Source organism: Balaenoptera borealis (genome assembly GCF_965194805.1).
Source record: "Balaenoptera borealis genome assembly, chromosome: 8".
Classification (NCBI taxonomy): Eukaryota; Metazoa; Chordata; class Mammalia; order Artiodactyla; family Balaenopteridae; genus Balaenoptera; species Balaenoptera borealis.
The window spans coordinates 28,159,757-28,184,667 of record NC_138865.1 but is presented as its reverse complement, the minus strand read 5'-3'; the positions used below and the strand labels follow the sequence as shown (position 1 = coordinate 28,184,667).

Here is a 24,911-nt window from a genome sequence, read left to right as displayed (position 1 = left end):
ACCTACAACACTGAGGTGTCCTTACTCACCACCACCTCCCTGCCCTGCTTGTTCCCGCTGTCTGCCTGCAGAGAACCTGGGGAGAACCTCCACCACTGCCCCACTCTTCCTTCTTTTTGGTCTTCCCCCTTACTTGGGGAGATTGCTTGTACACTTCTGCTTTTCCTTCTCCCTTCCCTTTGCCCCTCTTTTACCAAGTCGAATCATACTCCTTTGATGGGACTATTTCCCTTGCAATCAACTTCATTGCAATTGTTTTGATTAGTGGTTATTGGCACCATTCCCCTATCAAAAAGAACTAATCAAACACCTGACCTGGTGGGTGGGGATCAATTCCACTACGATGAGCAAAGGAGAGCTGAGAGGACACTGATTTCATAAATGGACTCGTGAATGTTTTAGTTATAAAGAGTTTTGTGTCCCTATACCGTTTAGTAATTGTAGGCCTGTGAAACTGAATTTTCAATTAACAAAAACTCTGCATTGTTCAATTCAAAGGATATGTTCTACTTACTATTTTGTACCAGAACAAATGTTGAACTGGCACCAAAGATGAATGACACATCCTACCAGCCCTCAACGAGGTCACAGTCCAATGGAGTTGATAGGCATGTACATATAACATGCAAGATTTCTTTTATAAATATTGCAGAGGTATAAACCAGGTGAAATTAAGGCATAATTAGGGAGAAACACATGATTTAAGAATCTCAAAAGGCTTACCGGGGGCATTACATTTTATTTTATTATTATTTTATTTTAATGAAGTCCTGTTGCATTTTATATTGAGTTCTAGGATCCATTTAATGTATATGAAAAGTCTAAGGTCTTTGTCTAGATTCATTTTTCTTTTTTTTGCATGTAGCTGTCCAGTTGTTCCAGCACCAAAATTACACACGGAGAAACAGACAATCTCAATAGGCCTGTATCTATTAAAGGATTTGAAACTATAATTAATAACCTGCCAAAAAGAAAGCACTAGGGCCAGATTGGTTCACTGGTGAATTTTAACAAATATTTTAGGGAAAATGTATGCTTATTCTCTGAAAATAGAACTAGAATGAATACTTTCTAACTCATTCTATGAAACCAGCATTATCCTAACACCAAAAGCATACAAAGCATTACCAAAAAAAGGAAAAATTCAGACAAATGAATATAGTTGCAAAACTCCTGAACAAAATATTAGTCAATCAAATCCAACTATGTATGAACAGAATTATACACCATGGGCAAGTGGGATTTATTCCAGGTATACAAGGCTGGTTCAACATAAGAAAACCAACTAGTGTAATTCATCATATAAACAGGTTAAAGAAGAAAAACTATATGGTCCTATTAATAGATACAGAAAAAGCATTTGACAAATCCAGCATTCATTCATGACAAAAACGTTCAGTAAACTAGAAATAGAAGGGAACTATTGCAACTTAATAATGAGAATTTACAAAACACCTACAGCTAATATAATATTTATTAGTGAGAAACTAGATGCTTTCTCAGTAAGATTAACAACAAGGCAAGGGGGCTTACCTGGTGGCGCAGTGGTTGAGAATCTGCCTGCTAATGCAGGGGATACGGGTTCGAGCCCTGGTCTGGGAGGATCCCGCGTGCCGCGGAGCGGCTGGGCCCGTGAGCCACAATTGCTGGGCCTGCGCGTCTGGAGCCTGTGCTCCGCGGCGGGAGAGGCCGCGGTGGTGGGAGGCCCGCGCGCCGCGATGAAGAGTGGCCCCCGCTTGCCGCGGCTGGGGGGGGCCCTCGCACAGAAGCGAGGACCCAGCACAGCCATAAATAAATAAATAAAATTTAAAAAAAACAAAAACAAAAAAACAAGGCAAGGGGGTTTCCCTGGTGGCGCAGTGGTTGAGAATCTGCCTGCCGATGCAGGGGACACGGGCTCGAGCCCTGGTCTGGGAAGATCCCACATGCCGCGGAGCAGCCAGGCCCGTGAGCCACAACTACTGAGTCTGCGCGCCTGGAGCCTGTGCTCCGCAACAAGAGAGGCAACGATAGCGAGGGGCCCACGCACCGCGATGAAGAGTGGCCCCCGCTGGCCGCAACTAGAGAAAGCCCTCGCACAGAAACGAAGACCCAACACAGCCAAAAATAAATAAATAAATAAATAAATAAAAAAGAACAAGGCAAGGATATCGCCTCTTAACACATTTTTTCAACATTGTCCTAGAATTCACAGCTAATATAATTAGACAAAAAAAGGGAATTAAAAGTATATAAATTGGAAAGGAAGAAATAAAACTGTTTTTGTAGATGACATGATCATCTATGTAGGAAATCTCACAGAATCAACAAAAAACTTTGAGAACTAATAAGCAATTATAGCAAGGTTGCAGGATACATTTTTCACATATACAAATTAATTGCTTCCCTGTACACCAGCAATGTACAACTGGGTTTTGAAATTAAAAACACAATATCATTTACATTAACACCCAAAAATGAAATACTTAGGTATAAGTCGAAGAAAATATGTGTAATGTCTATATGAGGAAAAACTACAAACCTGTGATGAAAGAAATCAAATAATTTAAATAAATGGAGAGATACTACATGGTCATGTATAGGATGATCAAAATTGTTAAGATGTCAGTTCTTCCCAACTTGATCTACAGATTTAATTAATCCCAATCAAAATCCCAAGTGATCTTGTGGATATTGACAAACGGATTCTAAAGTTTGTCAAAACCCAGAATGGCTGACACAGTATTGAAGGGAGAGAACAAAGTTGGAGGATTAACATTACCCAAAATCAAGACTTACTATAAAGTTAACAGTAATCAAGACAGTGTGGTATGGGCAAAAGTATAGACAAATAGATCAATGGAACTGAATAGAAAGCCCAGAAACAGACCAAGACAAATACAGTCAACTGATTTTGACAAAGGAACAGAGGCAATATGATGAACAAAGATAGTCTTTTCAACAAACAATGTTGGAATAACTAGACATCCACATGCAAAAAAAAAAAAAAAAAGTGAATTTAGAAACAAACCTTACACCTTTCACGAACATTAAGTGAAAATAGAGCACAGACCTAAATATAAAACACAAAGCTATAAAACTTCTGGAAGATAACATGGAAGAAGATCTTCCAACTCTACAACACTCTGGAAAAGGCAAAACTATGGAGACACTAAAAAGATTAGGGGTTGCCAGGAATTAGGGACAAGAGAGGAATGATGAACAGGTAGATTACAAGAATTTTTAGGGCAGTGAAACTATTTTGTATGAGACTGTAATGGTCAATACATGTCATTATACATTTATCCAAACCTATAGAACGTACAACACAAATAGTGAACTCTAATGTAAAACTTAATTAACAACAATATATCAGTATTGGTTCATCAATTGTAAAAATGTACCACTAATGCAAGATGTTAATAATTGGGGAAAAGGGAATGGGGCGTTGGCAGGAGAATAGAATAAATGGAATCTCTATATCTGCTTAATATTTCTGTAAACCTAACACTGCTCCAAAAAAAGTTTCTAATTAAAGAAATAGTGGCAGAGAGAGCTGTAGATTTGTAGCAAAGTGCTGATTCATGAAGGTTTTAGAGATTTAACAAAAATGCAGTAAGTGATTGCTTAGGGCTAGGAGGCTTGTGGGGATAGTAGGGTGATAGGTATGGGATTTCTTCTTGAGGTGACAAAAATGTTTTAAAATTAACCGTCGTGATCATTGCACATATCTGTGAATATACTAAAAACGACTGAATTTTACACTCTAAATGGATGAGTTATAATCATATGTGAATTATATCTTAATAAGTCTGGCTAAAAAATTCAATGGCCTAGATCTGTGTTATTAAATTAAATAAACAGCACTTAGTAGTTTTTCTATAGCTGAAGTGTATGCTGTGAGGTTCTAACATATGACTTCTTCCCAGGAAGTCAATAATGTTTTAAAGTATAAAATTTCAGAGTTAATATCAATTTTTTACAGAATTCAATGACAAGAGAATCACAGATGCAAGGGCCAAGAGCCATTAAAATAGTTTCCTTCCAGATCACGGACTAATGAATAAGATTTCCAAATGTCAATATTGATGACATGGAAAAGTATACACTATTCATTTGGAGTGAAGCTGTCAGCATTTCTTTTTGAATGAAAACGATGACAAAACCCTCTTCCCCAAACACACACGTACAAATGCCGAAGAGTGCATCCTCCTTCGTGAAGCTACCAACTCAGCAGCCTTCAATGAAGGGCATACAAAAAATGGAGCGCACTACAAATATCCATTGTTGCCACCACCTCAGTAACACAGGAGTGGCTTTATCATCGGAAGTAATCGAAAGAAAGAAAGAACAGATGGACGTCTGGTTTATGGGGACTCACACAGTAAGCGTCACCCGAGGTGGAGGGCTTGCCACGGATAGAAATTAGGTGTTAGAAAGAGGGAACATGAGAGCAACAGAGAGGAAGACGGTTTGGAGAAGGGATGCTCAATTATTGTATTCGGTTGTTTTATTTTGTGATATATGTCTGACAAACCGATTGCATAGAATTGCATTCTCTTACTGAGTGAAACTAATGAGTGTAATTATTTTAAATTGAGGCTATCTTATAAAAAAGCTGAAGAACTCGGGGGCTTCCCTGGTGGCACAGTGGTTGACACTCTGCCTGCTAATGCAGGGGACACGGGTTCGAGCCCTGGTCTGGGAAGATCCCACATGCCGCGGAGCAACTAGGCCCGTGAGCCACAATTACTGAGCCTGCGCGTCTGGAGCCTGTGCTCCGCAACAAGATAGGCCAGGATAATGAGAGGCCCGCGCACCGCGATGAAGAGGGGCCCCGGCTCGCCGCAACTAGAGTAAGCCCTCGCACAGAAACGAAGAACCAACACAGCAAAAATAAACAAATTAATTAATTAATTAAAAAAAAAAAAAAAGAAAACCCCAAACATGATAAATATCAATACAAAGAAAACCAAGCCTGGGCACATCATACTCAGATTACTGATGAGTAAAGATAAGGAGAAAATCTTTAAAATATCCAGAAAATAAAAGACACAACACATACAGAGGAACAACAACAAAAAAAAGGCTGAAGAACTAAAACCAAAAAAAATGATTTCTTTTGATTCTTTTAAAATATCCTATGAAAAGCTAGCTTTTAATAGGGACTTTAGATCGCTGTTATTTGGGGTATTTTGTACACTCTCTTCTATAGTTTCTAATTCACCTCTGTTTCATCAAGTGAAAAATCACATTTCATTGTACTTGTGCTCCATTTGTTCTCCATATAACATCTTCCCACCCTTGTTTTAGTATTATCTAAGATCTTGGGAGATTTCAATCAAAAACATGTGGATGATTTTGGACTCTAAGCTTGGAGCATCCACCAATTATGTTTGAATTCACGAGACTGAAATAGCTATTGGCAATAGTGTAACCAAGAGAGGAGATCCCTTCTTACACCTCACACATGTACATTTCACATGAGTGCCTTTACTGTAGCTTTATGACAAAGATGTTTAACCACCTGGCAATTAAAAAAAAAACAAAACACTTTGGTGCTCTAAATTCTTGTCATATTCTTCAAACTTATTGTCCTAAAAATATTTGTATAAACAACTGAATTTCAAAGGCATATTTTTAAAAGCTTTCTTATTATATATGCATATAGATCAACTTCTTAAACACTGTAAGCTGGAAGAATTTCTGCATCTAAGTGCATGCTTCTTTTAGACATATTTGCACAATCATTGCAGGCTCAAATTGATGGTACTCCTGAATGCAACTTCCCTATAAGGTAAAATTCAGTTTCCTGTACTTCATTCCTATAACCTATAAATATTGAAATGATGTAACTAGAAGGTAAGTTCATTTAAAAATTTAACTAAATTATTTTTGTAGCACATTGAATATTGTTTATTAGCATATATATTTTAAGGCACTGACTTACATAGGAATGATTCCCAGGGTGAAAACATGTATGTGATGTTTTAGAGAATAAAACAAAATTCTTTTTATAACATATGTATATATATATAAATGCATATATTAGCCAATATCCATTTGTAAACCTTTATTCTATTCAAACTTAATACTCCACTTCCAAAAAGATATGTCCATGTAAAGTTGATAAAGTTCACCTCTTAAAATATGTCTATGTTTAAAAGAAATAAAGGTGCACTATACACCAAATTCTGTTATTTAAATTTGTATTTCATATATAAATTGGACTACACTGCATTATGTAATACTCCATAGGTACTGAATAAGTAATAAAAACTAAAAATAGTATTTATCTAGATGATATGATTGACCAGAAGGTATGTCCTGGATTATTATAAATATTTCAAGAGGAGGAGGATTATCTATAAAACCTTTTTCATCTGAAGTCCTGGGTCTTATGATATAGATAGAACTTTATCTAAACATGTAGAGTTTCCTGATTTCCTTTGAAGAAATCAGTAAGAAACTCTTTGAAAAGAAGAAAAAAACACAACAAAAGCAAGGGGCGCTCAAAGTCAGCTTGAAACAATAAACCTCGGCGGCAAGTCCCCAACTCCTGGGCGCCCGTTCAGGGCCCCAGCGGTGACCTGTGCTCACATCAGCGGAGGCGCCAGCAGAGCCGAGCCCGGGACGCCAGCCCACCGCTCGGACCTCACAAACCAGACGGCTTCGTCTAACGTTGGGAAACTGCGGAATCTCTCAGCAGCGCTGAGCGGGGCGGCAAGGAGACGAACTCAGGCTTCACACCAGGGAGTTCCGAGAAGAGGGACTAAACGCGCGACCGCGACAGCTCAGGCCGGGAGCCCGGAGGAAAGCTGTCCCCCAGGGAGCCCCCTCCCCTCCCGGCAGGACCCCGCCGCTCCGGCGTCTCTTTACCTTGGATTTCCCGGTCCCAGGAGCGGCCGGCGAGGCCACCCCGTCGTGAACAGGCTCCTGCAAAACACAACGAAAGCCAGCCGGTCACATGCGGCTGTGCGGACCCCGGCGGGCGGGGAGGGAAGGCGGGGAGGGGCGGTGGTCCCTCGGCCCCCGGGATCACGCGTTACCTCCATGGCCACCCGCTGCCCGCACTTCCGCCCGCCGCCTCCCACGGAGCCCCGCCGCGGTCAAAGGTCGCGCTTCTCTGCCGGCCCCGCCCCCGCGTCTCCAAGGCCGCGGCCCGGCGGCGCTTTCGCTTCCGCCTCGGGAGGTGGCTCCCCGCGCGCTCCGCCATGCCCCCGGGCCGGCCCGCGATGGGGCGGGGCGTGGAGGGGCGGGCCCGTGGGCGGGGCCCGGCGCGCCACCAGGGCAGTGGGGGGCCCGGCCCCTCCTGGGAGGGTCGGGCGTTGTGGGACCGCGCGCGCTCAGGCGGCCGCCCTAGTCTCCTGTCCCCTCACCTGTCCCCTTAGCTGTCCCATCTCCTGTTCCCTCTCCTGTCCCTCACCTGTCCTATCTGCTGTCCTCCTGTGCCCTCAGCTGTCCCCTCAGCCCCCCTCAGTTCCCCCAGAGGCCCTTAGCCTCGGAACGGGCGCGTGGCTGTGCCCTGCGGCTGCAGGAGGCCGAGGGGACGGGGCGCAGCTGTTCCTGAGGCGAGTGGGTGACCGCAGAGCGGGAGCGCTGTCCCGCCTGACAGCCTGGACGCCGGCCCTCCTCCTGGACGGTGAGTAGTCCCGGCGCCCAGCCCCGCTCCGGGTGGACGGGCGGGTTGGGGACCTGTGCTGACACTGCCTTTCGTGGCCGGTAGCTCTTTCTTTGAGCGGGACTGAGGAAACAGGCCCGAGTGGGGGGACGCTGGCCGGGGGAGGGAGGCGGCCTGGGGGCCCCCGCCCGGTGGGGACGGGCGGCGCCAGGATGGTCCGGGGCGAAGACGTGCTGCCGCAGCCGGTGCCTCCCCTCCGCTCCGTGAGCCACCAGCCTGGCACTGGCTGTCACTTGTCACGCCCTGACGCAGGTTGTGGGATGAAGTTTGCCAGTTTGGGGAAAGGATCCCCCTGCAGTGAGCTGGCTTCGGAAAATGCCCGTAAATCTGGACACTGGGCGGGGTTGTAAAATGAGTGACTTTCCTCGGGACTAGAGAAATAGTCTCAGACAGCTTTTTGGAAAAATCACGAGTAATTCGTGAAAGCCACCAAAGTTCTCAATGTTTACATGGCAGTGAATACCGTTAAGGAAGAGTGACTAAATGCGTTGGCAGGTCGTGTTGGTGAAACTCGAGACTTTGAGCACCTTTTGGAGAAAAAGAGGACTTTCTGTTGCCCTCTCTCCATCTAGTCCGTTGCCTTGTATATATATTCATGCATTGCACTGCATGAAAACTTAATTGAATCTATGAATTAATTGATACAGAAACCAATCAGCAGGACAGAACCTAAGATCACTGGTCATTTTCTTCTGGGTTTTGAGGCAACTTAGAACTGAGACTACAGGGATTTTGTTGTATCTATTAATATCAAGGACGTTATAGCATTTGTTTTTTCCCTTCCAGTATGGGATCCAGGCTAGAATCAGGTTTTGCATTTAATTGTCACATCTGCTTAGGCTTCTTTAATCTGGAACATTTCCACAGCCTTTCTTTGTCTTTTATAAAATGGACCGAAATTTTGACCAAAATTTTGGTCAAATTTTGGACATTTTTGACATTTTATAAAAGAAAACCAAAAAAAGCCCCCAAACAACCGAACTCATAGATACAGAGAAGAGATTGGTGTGGCAGAGGCAGGGTGTGGGAGTGGGCAAAATGGGTGAAGGGGGTCGAGAAGTACAAACTCTGATTTATGAAGCAAATAAGTCCGGGGGATGTTGTGCGCAGCATGGTGACTACAGTTAATAATACTCTACTGTATACTTGAAAGTTGCTAAGAGAGTCGATCTTAAAAGTTCTCATCACAAGAAAGAAATGATGGATATTTACTAGACTTATTGTGATGATCATTTCGCAATACATACAAATATCAAATCATTATATTGTACACCTGAAACTAATGTTATATGTCAATTATATCTCAATTAAAAAAGGAATAAGAAATTTGGAAAAAAAAAAAAAAAAAAAGCAAGGGGCAAGTTAAAACAGTTTATGTTGCCCTTTGTTTTACTAGATCTTATTTAATTTAAAATCAATTTGAAATCTCTAGTAATATGTAATGTTTACTTAAGTAGAAGCAATTAGACAAATAGTGTTTTCAGTACAGATGTACCCAGCCACTCTGATAATTCATTTTAAAGACACCTTAAGATAATAGGCTGAGATTTCCAAATAGATTTAGTTACAGGAGGGCTGGCTAACAAAGTCACTTCTAAAAGTTTGTGCCCTGATATTACAAACACCAATATAAAATATTGCCTATTATCTTTAGATCTCAATTTTGCATTAAGTTTTGGATGTATAACTGTAAAAAGCAACTTTATAATTCAGTGGTATTTGGGGGCAAACTTAATAATATTTTTTCCAGAAAAAGATATAATGGGAGCAAAAAATCTCTATTCAATTGGAATTTTTAAATTTTAGTCACAAAATTAATAGAGGCACATAGTTTAAAAAGTCAAATAGCACTAAAATGTTTACTTTGAAAATTAGCTTTTCACAAAAGCTGTGGAACTTGGGCAAGTCATTTACCTGTCTGTGCTTCAGCTTCCTCCTCTGTAAAATGGGGATAATAATATGTCAGCTTCACAGAGGTGCTGTGAGGATTAAATGAATTAACGCATGTGAAAGACTTGGTACAATGCCTGGCCATAGCAGGATCTTTATAGATTCAACTATTATTATTACTGTTCCCACCCTCAGAAGTAATCGTCTCGATTCCCATAAAGAGTCTCTGTCTCTTTCAGAACAGAATTTTTCCTCCTACTCTCAATTAAATGTAAATCTGTTTGAGGGGAAGCACAGGATATGCATTCATATTTAGTTGAAGTTAAAATGTCAAAATTTGGAACACATCTACCTGATTCCTTTTTCTCATCCTTCTTGATAGAATATGGAATGTTTGTTTTCCTGTTTATCTAATCCAAAATATTCAAAACACTTTCAAGGTCTGTAGAGAACAGACTTGTGGTTGCCATGTGGGGGGGTGGGGGGAAGTACTGGGAGTTTGGGATTAGCAGATGCAAACTAGTATATATAGGATGGATAAACAACAAAGTGCTACCATATAGCACAGGGAACTATATTCAGTATCCTGTGATAAACTGTAATGGAAAAGAATATGAGAAAGAATGCATATATATATATATATATATATGTGTGTGTGTGTATGTATATATATACACGCATATATATATGTGTGTGTGTATATATATATATATACACACACATATATATATATGCGTGTGTATATATATATATAAAACTGGATTACTGTGCTGTATAGCAGAAATTAACACAACACTGTAAAGTCAACTATACTTCAAGAAAATAAATTAAAACAAAAAACTCTTTCAGGGTCTGAATAATAATCATCTTTCAGAATTGAGCCTGAATTTACAGCTGGACTTACACATATATCTTTCTATCTCAAAATATATTTTATAGAGCTAAGTCATTGTCTCAGTTTTTGTCATTACTTATAAGCTTATGTTTTGATAGAGTTTATATGGAAATACCATGTGGCATAACTGCCTATTTCACACCCTAGGAGGTGGGAAGGGTATAAGGACTCATCATCGACCCAGATTCTCATCTGATTCAACTAATTGGCATTTCAGTCTCACAAGCAACATTTGAAATTTTTATTGCAAGGAACTAATGGGATGAAGAACAACACAAGTAATCCAATCAAATAAAGGCATCTGCTGGAGTGGGATCCCAGGGTCCCACCCCACAGCTTTTTATGGAGAATTTTGTTTTCATGGAAAGGCCAGAATTCCCTAGGGGTGGAGTTTCATGATCAGAAAGTAAAGAAAAACCTCTATGTATTATTAATATCAACACACAAAATAATACAACTGCATTACACATTTCTCAATTTAGAATAAGGATAGCATGTATGAACATGTTTTGGGAAGGTTATTGAAATTCTCTAAATCACTTTGATATCCTTAAGTTTCTTAAGGCATTTATCAAAACTCCACAAGAACAGAACTCTTCTTTGTTGCTTGAGTCAATAAAAATCTGACTCAACTTCTATTTTAGGTCACAGATTTTTAATGGAGTAAACCAGGATTTCCTTCGTAATGAAACTACAAGGCCTGCACTATACTGCAATTCAGTAAACTCTGAATTATAAATGCTAAAATTCCTTTTGACAGTAAGGAGTAGCATAATTCTTTGTTGGGAGCAACATTATTGGACAATTTTTCTTAAGAAACGGAGAATTTATTAAAGTATCTTATGGGCTCACAGAATCAATAAGAGGCTGAAGGACTGGGCTTGGGAAATAAGTAGAAACCAAATACCCCTGGATCAAGGATGGGAGTGGGTGAGGGGGCAGGACCATATTTGCCTTTTGGTTGGACCCTGCCGCCCCCTTTATTTTTGCCTGTTCAGGACCAACCAAGAGCTAACAATCCTCTTATTTTTAGTTTTTTTTGAGGAACCTCCCCTACTTCTGGGTATATAGTTAATGGAATTGAAATCAGGATCTCATTAAGATTTCTGCACTCCTACATTCACTGCAACAATATTATTCACAATAGCCAAGATGTGGAAGCAACCTAAATGTCCATCAACAGACGAATGGATAAAAGATATGTGAGATATATATAATGGACTATTATTCAGTGTTAAAAAAGAAGGAAATCCTGCCATTTGTGACAACATGAATGAATGTGGAAAAATTATGCTAAGTGAAATAAGTCAGACACAGAAGGACAAATACTACATGATACCACTTACGTGAGGAATCTAAAATCGTCAAATCACAGAAGCACAGAGTAGAATGGTGGTTGGCAGGGGCTGAGGGGAGGGGGAAAAGAGAAGGTGTTAGTTAAAGGGAACAAAGTTCCAGTTATGCAAGATGAATAAGTCCTAGAGATCTTCTGTACAGAATAGTGCCTCTGGTTAGTAACACTGTACGTGCTCTTAAAAATTTGCTAAGGGGATAGATCTTACGTTGTGTTCTTATCCCAAAATAATAAGAAGAAGAAGAAGAAGAAGGAGAAGAAAAAGGGTGGAAGAAAAGAACAACAACCTGCTTAACACAGAGTGCAGGTCACAGCCCCACTCTCATCTGCAGGTGAAGTGGTTTCCACAGTAGCAGGAAACATGCTGCCTCTCAATAGGAAATCACATCTGGGTTAATTCCGCAGAGTCAGGGGCAGGTGGGTGCTGGACAGTCGAAAAATAACAAGCACAGTTTCCCAGATTTACATCTATTCATGTACATGAAACAGGCTGGGACCTGGGAGCCTTTGCTGCAGTGCTGCAGTGCTTGCACCTGGACAAATGTCTCTTAGAGCAACAAAATGCAAAGAAACTATAAGGGACTAAAAATAACTGCGTGCATGCACAGTTGGGGCAAATTCTGGACAAAAGATACAGAAAGACCAAAAAAGCCCAACTGCCACTTCTGAAGAGCTAGAAGCAAAAACGGGGGTCGGGAGCAAAGGCTGGGTTCTGCGCATGCCCCCTGCACTCAGCACCACCAAAGGGGTGGGCAGACCACCTAAGTCACCCCTCCGGCCCAACCCCGGGACACACCACTACCTCCCCCCCATATAAGGAACCAGCTGCCCCCACCCCCACCCCCAGGAAGCGAGCAAGGGAACCTGTTGCTTGTTCTCGCTCCCCCTGCTGCAGCAGGGGTCCCAATAAAGCTTTGCCTGAATTTCTTGTCTGGTCTCTGATCAATTTCTATTGATTAAGGAGGCCAAGAACCCTGGTCAGTAACATACACACTTCAAATTCCAGAAATTGTAAGTCTTGCTGAACACAATTCTCTTTCAGATAAGGAAGGGTACCACCCACTCACCAAAGGCAGAAAACCTCAAGTCTCTGCATCCAGCCCCAATCCTAGGGTCTCTGGATGTTGTCTAATCCTCCTCTAAGATGGTCACAGGCACATCTACATCATCAGAAACCCACAGAGTAATGGTGAATGTAACCATCACTATAGTGGTCTATATAAAATGGTCTGACAAGGGAAAGGGATGGGGGAGGAAAATGAGTTATGGAGCATGGAAGGAAACATGTGTAGGCATGTGCTTCTGCATCATTCGTGATACTGTGACGTCCCTCAGCCACTCTCTGCTCCATGGTCACCTTGTTCTCAGCCAGCACCAGGCTCATTGGTATCTTCACTTGGTGACATGATCCAGACCTTCATTTCTGAAGGAACTGAGACCTTCACAGCCCAGCCAATGTGGTGTTGTTGCCTCTTGAATTTTCATAAGATACAGATGTAGGGAGGCAGGACACAAGATCCCTTTGATCATCAGAAAGGATTTCTCCCACCCATCTCATAACACTTTTTTCCCAGCTTGCCTAGTGATCAGCAGAGCCCAGGATGCCAGGGGCAGCATCAGCTTTAATTCAGTGGAGCCACTGTTGTGCCAGCTGGTGGACGCATCCCTCCTATGGGTCAGACCATCTCTAAGTAATCAGAGTCGTCACTTAGTGACAGGAAGAAAAGGGTTTGTAAGCAGGTCATTAAATGGTTCACAAGTGAAAGTGGAAGTGTTCACTAGTTCAGAAGAATAGTCAGGTCCTATAAAACAACGTGTCATAGAAATTGTCAAGATGTATATATACACACTACAATATATAAAATAGATAACCAATAAGAACTTACAGTATAGCACAGGGAACTCTACTCAATACTCTGTAATGACCTATATGGGAATAGAATCTAAAAAAGAGTGAATACATGTATATGTATGACTGATTCAGTTTGCTGTACAGCAGAAAGTAACACAACGTTGTAAATCAATTATACTCCAATAAAAATTAATTAACAAAAATAAATGATACCAATCAAAAAAAAAAAAAAAAAAGAAAAAAGAAAGATGTGACCCAGGGTACTGCTTCTGCCACTGAAGAGCTCTAGCTCAGCTGCCCTGGACCCATCCATATAGCTGGACAGGCCATTGCTCCTGCCTGCTGTGGTGCCCCCCTCCCCCAAGAACTCCACAACTGCAATCACAACAATAAAATCCGAGTGCTTCTTAATCTTTTCCCCACTTGTTTCACGACTCTCAGTCTTGGGTTGCAGGATCCCAATGGCTGAGCCCAAGGTTCAGGCCCTCACACTGGCTGCCAGGGGCACCGAGAAGGGGAATCTGCTCCCTTCATTCATTGTCATTCTGAATGAGTTGATACACCTAATCGTTGTATTTTCATGTCTTCCCAGAAGAAATCTGTCAAGGAACAGCCTATTGTAAACAAATTCTATTTAGAGTATAATTGAAGAACCAAATTAAAAAAAGAATCCTAAGCTTCAGTTAAATAAATAAATAATAAACACATACATACATATGTGCATACATCAAAAGAAGAAGAGAACGTAACAGTTTATCCTCCAACTGACACATGAATACATTCCTTACTCTCAGCAGGTTCATAGAAGCAAACAGGGACCCCTGAGAGACTCAGGCCCTGTGCTCTCATTTTCCTTTTTAGTGCCAATGAAACAGACTCCAAAGTGCTCACATGGTTAATTATTGGCAGAACTAGAGTGAAGATGCCACACTAAATATTGAGCTTCCTGGGAACACCATCCAAGCCTTACACATCCACCGCAAGTCACACGGTGCCTGTCACATAGTAAGCCCTAAATATTTTGTACTAAATGACCGAGTCCACACACTTTCCAATATATTAAGCTTTATGTACCTCCATTAAGAAGCATTTCACAGTTAAGGATTGAATTTTAGACTTCCATTCCCCTCATCTCCTTAATTCCATGCTAACTGAAAGATAGCACCTTGAGAACACAGGAATTCTAGACATTCTGGTGATTCAAGTCATGTTGCAAAAGCAGAATTGTTGCAGGTTTTTTTCCTTCCTCAAATAATACTTGGCACAGAAAAAGCACACGGATGCAGCACACTGCATTTTCCCCTGCCAGCAGCTCGCTCATGGAGCATCTACTCATGAAAACACAATTTTTAAAATTTATTTATTTATTTTATTGAAGTATAGTTGATTTACAATGTTGTGTTAGTTTTAGGTGTACAGCAAAGTGATTCAGTTATACATACATATATATATATATGCACATATACATATATATGTTCTTTTGCAGATTTTTTCCCATATAGGTTATTACAAAATATTGAGTGTTTTCCCTGTGCTGTACAGCAGGTCCTTATGAAAACATTTTAATACCCAGATAGATAACCACTTATAGGTATTACGAGGATACCATTCAAAATAGGGAACAGTAAGTGACTCCTTCACATTAGGTCAGGCAGAGTTTTCTCATTTACTTTTTAAGTGGTTTTTATTGATTTTGTTTTGTTTTGTTCTGTTTTATTTTGCCTAAGAACTAGTGGGACAGAATCATTGAATGCGTAAGCTGAAAGGACTCTGGACCAGTTCTCTAATGGAACAGATGAAGAGAACTCACCCAGAGACCAAGGACCTGGCCAGCACTCCTATCCCAGGGCTTTATCACCACCACACATGGTCTCGGGGACCACGTTCATTGAATGCCTACCACTTGGTCTGTATCATATTTGATTTTACAGAGAAATAACAGTCACCTTTTCCTCCCTATTGCAGAAGGTATTCTTGTGACTTTGATAGTGAGAATGCATTTAAGAAACATTTTTAAAGCACATCTTTCCAAATGCGAATATGAATATGTGGATGTTTTTGGTCTTGTACATTCAATAATATGAAACTACAGTGACTGAAAGAGTATAACTAAAGTAGGAAAGAACACTCTCTTTTCTCCCTAAAAATGTGTCAGAATCATTGCGCTTATAAAAGCCTGGAATCCCAAAAGTCATTGATGAAAAATATGATTGGAATAGCTCCAATTAGATACTTTCTAAAATAGTTTTCTTTCCTCTTTCTCAAGTATTTTAAGCTACAGAGAAGCTCCTTAACTGTAATAGGGTTCACTGAAGACTGACTCTTCAGAGCTGAGCAGAGCCCAGGCTGCCCTCAAGCGCATGTGTGGGAGAGATGCTCTCAGTTCAAGGCAGGCTCTCTGTACCCTGAAATCTGGCTAAAGCTGCACAGTGCTACGAAGACAACTTGTGAGGAAAGAGCGGGGAGTGTGCAGGAAAGCAACAGAGCCTGGCTCTCAGGGAAGATCACGGTACAGGGGCCAAATAGTCTGGGTTGGGCCTGGTCCCCAGTCCCCAGCAAACTTGGAAACACCACGAAATCACTTCAGAGTCTCTCAAACAATATGTCACTGTGAAGTCTTTAAATTCTATACCAGCTCTGTAACTCTTTATTTTCATCGCTTAATCCAGGGGTCCCCAACCCACTGTGCGAGGCCTGTTAGGAACCAGGGGGCACAGCAGGAGGTGAACAGTGGGTGAGAGAGAGAGAGAGAAGCTTCATCCGTTGCTCCACACTGCTTGCATTACCACCTGAATCACGCCCGCCACTGTAGCTCACATTACTGCCTAAACCATCCCCCCTGCTTCCGTGGAAAAAACTGTCTTCCACGAAACTGGTCCCTGGTGCCAAAAAAGTTGGGGACCGCTGGAATCGGTTTGCCACAATTTACCATGTAACCTCTTGTAATTCTCATTAGGTTTCAGCAGCTTTGGACTTGTCACTTACCTTGACATCGGAGCTCTACAAAATTGTCTAAATTAATGAAAAATTCCATAGAGCATGATATCACGTATCTTAAGAGACTGCCTTTCTGTTAATGTTATTCATTGGCTACTAGACTTATCTACCTGTGGTTAACCTATCTCAAAAGTTAGCAAATATTATTCAGCAGAAACGAATGTTTCTAATACAGTGTGTCAAAAATTACATGAAATTTTCCCCACGATATAGTCCCTAATACAATTTTTGCTTCTCTTATTATGTTACAAATGATAAAATGACTGCCTGAAAGTTGAAGTTGTCTTGAAGAGTTTAGCACCCTCATAAAAACACTTCTATATAGACTTTTTCTTATTTGAACACATTACTTTTTTTAATGATTTCTTCTGAAATAATTATAAACTGACAGGAAGTTGCAAAAATAGGACAGTAAAGCCCCAAGTAATCTTCATCCGGTTTTCCTAATTGGTTACATTTTATGTAACAATAGGATACTATCAAAGCTGGGAAATTGACATTGCTACAAGGTATATGTGTGCCACATTATCACATGTGTTGCCACCACCAAGATCAAGATACATAACTGTTCCATCACCACAAAGATCTCCCTCCTGTTACCCCTATATATAGTCACACTTACCTTCCTCCCACCCTGGCCCCCATGCACCATCCCTAAAACTTGGCAACCACTTATCTGTCTCCTTCTTTGTCATCTTGAGAATGCTATATAAATGTATTCATATAATATGTGACCTTCAAACACCAACCTCAAATGTTGGCTTTTTTCACCCAGCATGTTTTTTGAGATCCATCCAAGTACTTGCATGTATCAGTAGTTAATCCTTTTTACTGTTAAGTAGTGTTTCATAGTATTAATGTACCATGGTTTGTTTAACCATTCACTTATTCTAGAACATTTTTATTGTTTCTAGTTTGGGACTATAACAAACAAAGCTGCTAGAAACAATCATGTAGAGATATTTGCATGGACATAAAATTTAATTTCTCTGGGATGAACGTATATGATACTTTTGAACATTTTTGGAAAACCAGTGTATATAATTATGTTGTTCTGTTGCTTCTTATGTCACTGAAAGAAAAGGATGAACTTGGTGATTTGAACTCCCAGCTCAAGTGCCACATAAATGACCATGTGCCCTGAAGGAGACCACTGTCTCCTGTAGCTACAGGGCTGGAAATCAAGCACAGAACCTCATCGTGCGACTGGTTGAATTACAATGCAAGTTGAACTCCCAGTTTTGAAGGGCATCTACTGTTGAATCAATGTGAGGGCATTGATTGGGAAAGAACTGGATCTTACAAGTTGGGATGGGGACCCGTGGGAAGATCCTGATGAAGCTGGGGATATTGAGCCCCTAAACTGTGATGAATCTTTTATCACCAGTGGTATTGGCCTCCCCGGCCCCAGCAGAGATGGCTTCCTCAACCCCAGTGGAAGCGGCCTCTCTACATACAGGGTATCAGCCTTTCCATCTCCTTCTGAGAGGATTAACCCTGCATTGCCTGAGGAAAGGGTCATAGCCTCCCCTGACGCAATTGTCATGTAACATAATTATTAGTCTCCTCAGGACCCACCCCTACCACCCCACCTTACTTCTGGACCTTTAACTAGACTCAAGCTCAGCAGGTCCCTAAAGGTGGGATACAATCTGTGACTCATGAGGAAGTGCATTACATTCCAAAATAATGACTTCCATTTTCTAAGTTACACAGACAAAATCTTGGGAAATGTGTGGGAATAAGTACTAAAGGTGTGGGAAAATGGAAGAAGGAATTCCTTATAAGGTTGAAGGAGGCTGAATGTATGGGCTCACTAAATAGGGCTTCTGCATTTACTGTTGCAGCTTGAGGAATTAGAAAGGGCTCTAGCAGTTTTGTTGGTTGGTTGGCTGAAACATAGGCCAAAAGGTGGCCCCCCATGAGTACCCTGGAAATGCTGGACTTGCCTCAGTTTAAGCTAGAGAAGAACTTCAGAGGCTTAGGGATAGAGGAATGTTAGAGTAGATTTGTCACTTAAAACCTGCTCACCTGACTGGGGGGTTCCAGAAGTTTTACCTTCCATCAATAGTGTGAGGAATAAATCTATGAGAGGATCCCCAATATCCTTTGTGGACAAAGAATGTCACCTGCCATACCAGTAAACAAAGGATGTTGCAGCCACCAAGCCACCAGCCACTGCAGCCACCCCTGATAGTGCACCCTGAGGGGATTTAAGATGTAGAAAAACAGGATACTGGCCCTAGATAGTTTAGGTGCATATCAAAGGAATAATTGTATTAAGCCCAGATTCTTACATCTTCCCATACATAGAAAAGTGTTAAAATCGTTAACTTGAGATGTCTGGTTTTCCTTTAATTAGCAGGAAAGTTTTGATGTTTGATTACTTGGGTTTTTTTGGCAAAACTCCTATATATTCTGTTTCTCTTTGGAACTGTCCCCAGAGCTATCTGAGAGGCTGTATCCCAGGCTTAAGTCCTCAGTTATGTTCCAAATGCAACATAATTTTCAGCTTTTAAGTTGCGCATTTTTTTTCAGTTGACACCTTGAATACTCTATGGTTGCTTTCTCTGTAGATCAGACCTCACAGTGGGAAATGCAGTCACTGCATTGGGAAACCTAAATGCAAAGAGGGTAATTGAATCCTGAGGTGGTAGGGGCCAAGTGACAATATTCAACCACTGAAGGCAAAGTGGACATGGTTACCTTAATGTACAGCAGAGTCAAAGCAGCAATCAGAATAGTCTGACTCATGCTGACTTATGGTGTTGATTAATTGATCATGGTGTTCCTAGAAGTGAAATAGATAGGAAGCCTACTAAATTTGTACTTCTCTGTATAAGCAGAAAAGTTCTAGGTCAAGTGAATAAAAGTCGAACCTAAATCATAAAAACAGAGAGTCACATCCCTTCAATACATTCCTAGACATGAGCCAGTTTATGGATCCCAAACCCCTGGAATGAAGGAGAGGCTGGGCCCCATTGAGGAAGGACCCCAGTGCACTCTGAAAGTTTATACTGTCAATTCTTGCCCCAGCCTTCCCCAGAATGATGTTTGGCATTTTACCAGAGTAACTGTGCATTGGGGAAAAGGAAATTATTAGACCTTTTGGGGAACAATGGACTCTGGCTTTGAAATGATACTAATTCCAAGAGACCTAAAACATTGCAGGGGCCCAAAAGTCAGAGTAGAGCTTATGGAAGTCAAGCGACTAATGGAGTTTTAGCTCAGTGCTGTCTCACCATGGGCCCAATGGTTCTCCAAACCAATCATGTGGTTATTTCTCCAGTTCTGGAATGTATACTTGGTATAGACATATTTAGCAGCTGGCAGATTCTCCACATTTGTTCCCTGACCTGTGGAGGGAGGGTTATTATGATGGGAAAGACGAAGTAAAAGCCAGGAGAACTGCCTCTACCTAGGAAAACAATAAATAAAATTTAATACCACATTCATGGAGGGACTGCAGTGTTTACGGCCAGCATCAAGGACTTGAAGGAGGCAGGGGTGGTGATTCCTACAACATCTTATCTGGCCTGTGCAGAAGAGAGATGGATCTTGAGAATGACAGTAGATTATCATAATCTTAACCAGGTGGTGACTCCAATTGTAGCTGTTGTTGCAGATGTGGTTTCATTGCTTGAGAAAGTTAACACTCACCCTGGTAAATGGTATGTAAGTTTATGGATTTGGTCTGGAAAATGCCTTTTTATCCATCCCTGTCCATTAGGCCCACCAGAAGCAGATTGCTTTCAGCTGGCAAGGCCAGTAATACACCTTCACTGTCCTACCTCATGAGTATATCAACTTTCCAGCCTGATGCCATTATTTAGTTTGCTAGAAAATACACCTGACTCTCCCTTCCATAAGATATCACACTGGTCTATTACATTGCTGACACTATGCTGGTTGGATCTAGTGAACGAGCAGTAGCAACTACTCTAGATTTGTTGGTAAGGTATTTATGTGTCAGAGGACAGAAAATAGATAAGACAAAATGCCATGGCCTCCTACATCAGTGAGATTTCTAGGGGCCCAGTGGTATGAGCCATGTCAAGATATCCCTTCTAAGGTGAAGGATAAGTTGTCGTCTCTGACACCTCCTACAACCAAAGCACAGGCACAGCTCTTAGTGATTTCTTTGGGTTTTGGAGGCAACATATTCCTCATCTGGATGTGTTACTCCAGACTTTTTAATGAAGTGACTCCAAAAGCTGCTAGTTTAGGCTGGAACCCAGAACAAGAGAAGGCTGTGTAACAGGTCCAGGCTGCAGTGCAAGCTGCTTTGCCACTTGGGCCATAAGATCCAGAAGACACAACGGTGTTGACGTGTCTGTGGCAAATAAGGATGCTGTCTGGAGCCTCTTGAAGGCCCGCATAGGTGAATCAAAGCACAGGCCTTAAGAACTGTGGAGCAAGGCCCTTCCATCATTTTGGTAACTAGTCTCCTTTTGAGAAACAAGAGGTCTGCTACTGAACTTTGTAGAGACTGAACACTTAACCTTGGGCCATCAAGTTACCATGTGACCTGAGCTGCCCAGCATGAACTAAGTGGTATCTTAACCACCAAGCCATAACAGAGGCCATGCACAGCAGCACTCCATCGTCAAATGGATATGGCATATATGTGATCAGGCCAGAGCAGGTCTTGAAGGCACAAGTAAGTTCCATGAAGAAGGAGCTCAAAGGCCCACAGTCCTCACTTCGGCTACACTACCTTTTCTCTCCCAGCCTGCACCTATGACGTCAAGGGGACTTCCCTACTATTAATTGACGGAGGGAGACTCAGGCAGGCCTGGTTTACAAATGGTTCTGCACAATATGCAGGCACTACCCAAAAGTGGATAGCTACTGCCCTCAGCCCCTCTCTGAGACATCTCTGAAGGATAGTGGTGAAGAGAAATCCTCCCAGTGGGCAGAACTTGAGGCCATGCACCTGGCTGAGGGAGAAACACTTGGAAGGAGAAATGGTCAGACACGCTGGGTGGTCAGGAATTGAAAAAAGCATGACTGGAAAGTTGGTCATAAAGAAAATTGGGGAAGAGGTATGTGAACAGATTTCTCTGAATAGTTGAAAAGCATGAAGATATTTGTGTCTCATGTGAATGCTCATCATCAAAGGGTGATCTCAGCAGAGGAGGATTTTAATTCTCAAGTAGATAGGATGACCTGTTCTGTGCAGACCAGTCAGCCTCTTTCCCCAGCCACCCCTGTCATTGCCCAACGGGCTCATCAACAAAGTGGCCATGGTGACAGGGACGCAGGTTACGCACGGGCTCAGCAATATCGACTTCCACTCATCAAGGCTGACCTGGCTACAGCCACTACTGAATTCCCAATCAAAAAGAATCAACCAGCAGCAGAGACCAACAGTGGGCCCTCAATATGGTGTTATTCCCCGGGTGATCAGCCAGCTAGTCAGTGGCAGACTGATGACACTGGACAGCTTTCATTGTGCAAGGGGCAGTATTTTGTTCTTATTGGAATAGACATTTGCTCTGGGTACAGATTTGCCTTTCCTGCATACGTCACTTCTGCGTAACTACCATCCATGATCTTACAGAATGACTTATCATTGTCATGGGATTCTGCAAGCATTGCTCAAGATCAAGGAATACATTTCACAGCAGATGAAGTGAGGCAATGGGCCCTTGGAATTCACTAGTCTTACCTGAAGCAGCAGGCTGGATAGAATGGTGGAATGGCCTTCTGAAGACTCAGTTACAGGGCTGGCTATGTGACAATACCTCTGCTTGTCCCAGGGCAAGGTTCTCCAGAGGGTTGTATATGCTCTGAATTGGAGTCCAATATATGGTCCTCTTTCTTCCATAGCCAGGATTCTCGGGTCCAGGAATTTTAAGGGACAAAAATGAGAAGAGTTATTTTCAACTCTTCAGTATTATCCCTAGTGACCCACTATCAAATTTTTGCTTTTTGTTCCTGTGACCTTATGCTCTGCTGGTCTGAGTTCCAAAGGGGAAAATGCTTCTACCAGGAGACACAGCAATGATTCCAAAGAACTGGGAGTTAAGACTAACACCCAGCTACCTTGGGCTCCTCATGCCTCTGAATCAACAGACAAAGAAGGAAAGGAAAGTGTTTGTTGATACAAGGATACTACTTGCGGACTACTCTTCCACACGGAAGTAAGGAAAAGTGTATCTGGATATAGTAGATCGCTTAAGGCATCCCTTAGTATTACCATGTTCTTTGATTAAACTCAGTGGAAAACTACAACAACCCAGTCTAGGCAGGGCTACTAATGACCCAGACTATTCAAGAAGGAAGGATTTGGTCACCCACCAGGGAAGAACCACGATCTGCTGAGGTGCTTGCTGAAGATAGAAAGAATACAGAATGGGTAGAAGAAAGTAGTTACAAAGACCAGCTATAACTGACCACTTACAGAAACCAGGACTGTAATTGTCATGAGTACACCATTTTTTTTTGCTATGAATATATTTGTGTTAAGTGTGTATTTGTTTTTTCTCTCTCATATTCCCTTATTATGTAACATGAGTTGTATTGATTTTATATCATAATATGTAAGTACTCTTAATTTTACATTATAGTACTTTAAGTTATATCACAAGGATTTACCTCCTCTTCTGGGGATAGGGTTAGTGTATTTTGATTGGACTCAGAATTGTTGTATCATATTAAGTGGAATTAAGACCTTGTTATTGTCTTATTTGGGGATTAAGTAAGATTTGAGGAGATGCATATGGGTGTCATGTTGACACAGGGTCGACTTGTGATGATTAGTTTCATGTGTCAACTTAACTGGCTATGGGGGACCCAGATTAACAATTATTTCTGGGTATATTTTGTGAGGGAATTTCCAGGTGAAATTAGCATTGAAATTGGTGGACTCAGTAAGTTGATTGCCCCCCCCCCCAATGTGGGTGGACATCATCCAGTCTGTTGAGGGCTTGAATAGAACAAGAGCTGGGGGAAGGAAGAATTTGCCCCTTTTTCCTGCCTCATGGTTTGAGGTGAGATAGTTCATCTTCTCCTGACCTCAGACTGGAATTTATATCACCACCTCCCCTGGTTCTCAGGCCATTGGACTAGGATTGAATTATATCACTAGCTTTCTGGGGTCTCCAGCTTACAGATGGCAGACTGTGGGATTTCTCAGCTTCCATTATCATAAGAGCTAATTCCCTGTTACAAACACATGCATGTATTCTATAGGTTCTGCTTCTTTGGAGAATTCTGACTAATACAACATGTATCCACCACTGTAATATCACACAGAATACTTTTACTGACCTAAGAATCCCCTGTGTTCCACCTATTCAACCTACTCTTCCCTTCCTCCTCCCAAACCCCCAACAACCACTGATCTTTTTACGGTCTCCATAGCTTTGCCTTCTAAAATATCATATAGTTAAGAATTATACAGTACGTAGCCCTTTCAGATTGGTTTATTTCACCTAGTAATATGCATTTAAGTTCCTCCATGTCTTTTCATGGGTAGTTTATTTCCTTTTAGTGCTGAATAATATTCCGTTGTATGAATGTGGAACAGGTTTTTGTTTGTTTGTTTGTTTGTTTGTTTTTAATCCATCCATCCATCTATGGAAGGGCACCTTGGTTGCCTCTAATTTTTGGCAATTATGAACAAAGCTGCCACAATCATTCATGTGCAGGCTTTTGTATGGACGTAAATTTTCAGCTCTTTGGGGTATATACCAAAGAGCTTGATTGCTGCATTTTATGGTAAATGTATATTTACTCTTTTATTAAACTGCCAAACTGTCTTCCAAAGAGTCTGTACCATTTTGCATTCCCTACAGCGATCATGAGGGTTCCTATTGCTCTGCATCCTCACCAGCATTTGGTGTTGTCAGTGTTCTGAATTTTTGTCCTCTTCATAGCTGCATAGTGGTTTCTCATTGTTGTTTTAATTTACAGTTCTCCAAACACATAAGGTGTTGAGCATCTTTTCATATGCCTATTTGATATTTTATATCTTCTTTACTGAGGTGTCAGTTTAGGTTTTTTGTCCACTTTTAATCAGGTTGTCCTCTTTTTTTAGTGGTAAGCAGTAAGTGTTCTTTGTATATTTTCATACCAATCCTTTATCTGATTTGTCTTTTACAAATTTTTTCTCCCCATCTATGACTTGACTTCCCATTCTCTTGATATTCATATCTTTTTAAAGTTTTTTTTCTTTTCTTTGTGTGTTTATTTTGAATAATGTATATTGCTTTTTGTTCAGTTAACTAATTCTTTTTTTTTTTTAACTAATTCTTTT

The 24,911-nt window shown here is 41.4% G+C and overlaps 1 protein-coding gene and 1 long non-coding RNA gene across 8 annotated transcripts in view; one reads left to right on the top strand and one right to left on the bottom strand.

The window, feature by feature from the left end:
- The window catches only part of LOC309632912 (V-type proton ATPase subunit B, brain isoform-like), a 175,228-nt gene extending 151,073 nt beyond the window's left edge, over nt 1-24,155 (bottom strand). For 2 of the 7 annotated variants that reach the window (XM_082400970.1, XM_082400972.1), the window contains exons 1-2: nt 22,320-24,155; nt 6,859-6,915 (exon numbers count right to left, since the gene is read on the bottom strand). In XM_082400970.1, the coding sequence (XP_082257096.1) occupies nt 6,859-6,915; nt 22,320-22,478 (216 nt within the window). In that variant the 5' untranslated portion in view covers nt 22,479-24,155. Of the gene's footprint in view, nt 1-6,858; nt 6,916-7,028; nt 7,149-22,319 lie in introns of those variants that run through there. The other 5 variants (XM_082400980.1, XM_082400979.1, XM_082400978.1 and 2 more) reach the window with 5 other exon arrangements.
- LOC309632924 lies at nt 7,528-19,541 on the top strand. The gene is made up of 2 exons (XR_014247147.1): nt 7,528-7,621; nt 15,379-19,541. It is a non-coding gene; the product is annotated as an uncharacterized lncRNA (long non-coding RNA).
- Nucleotides 24,156-24,911: the final 756 nt, after the last annotated feature.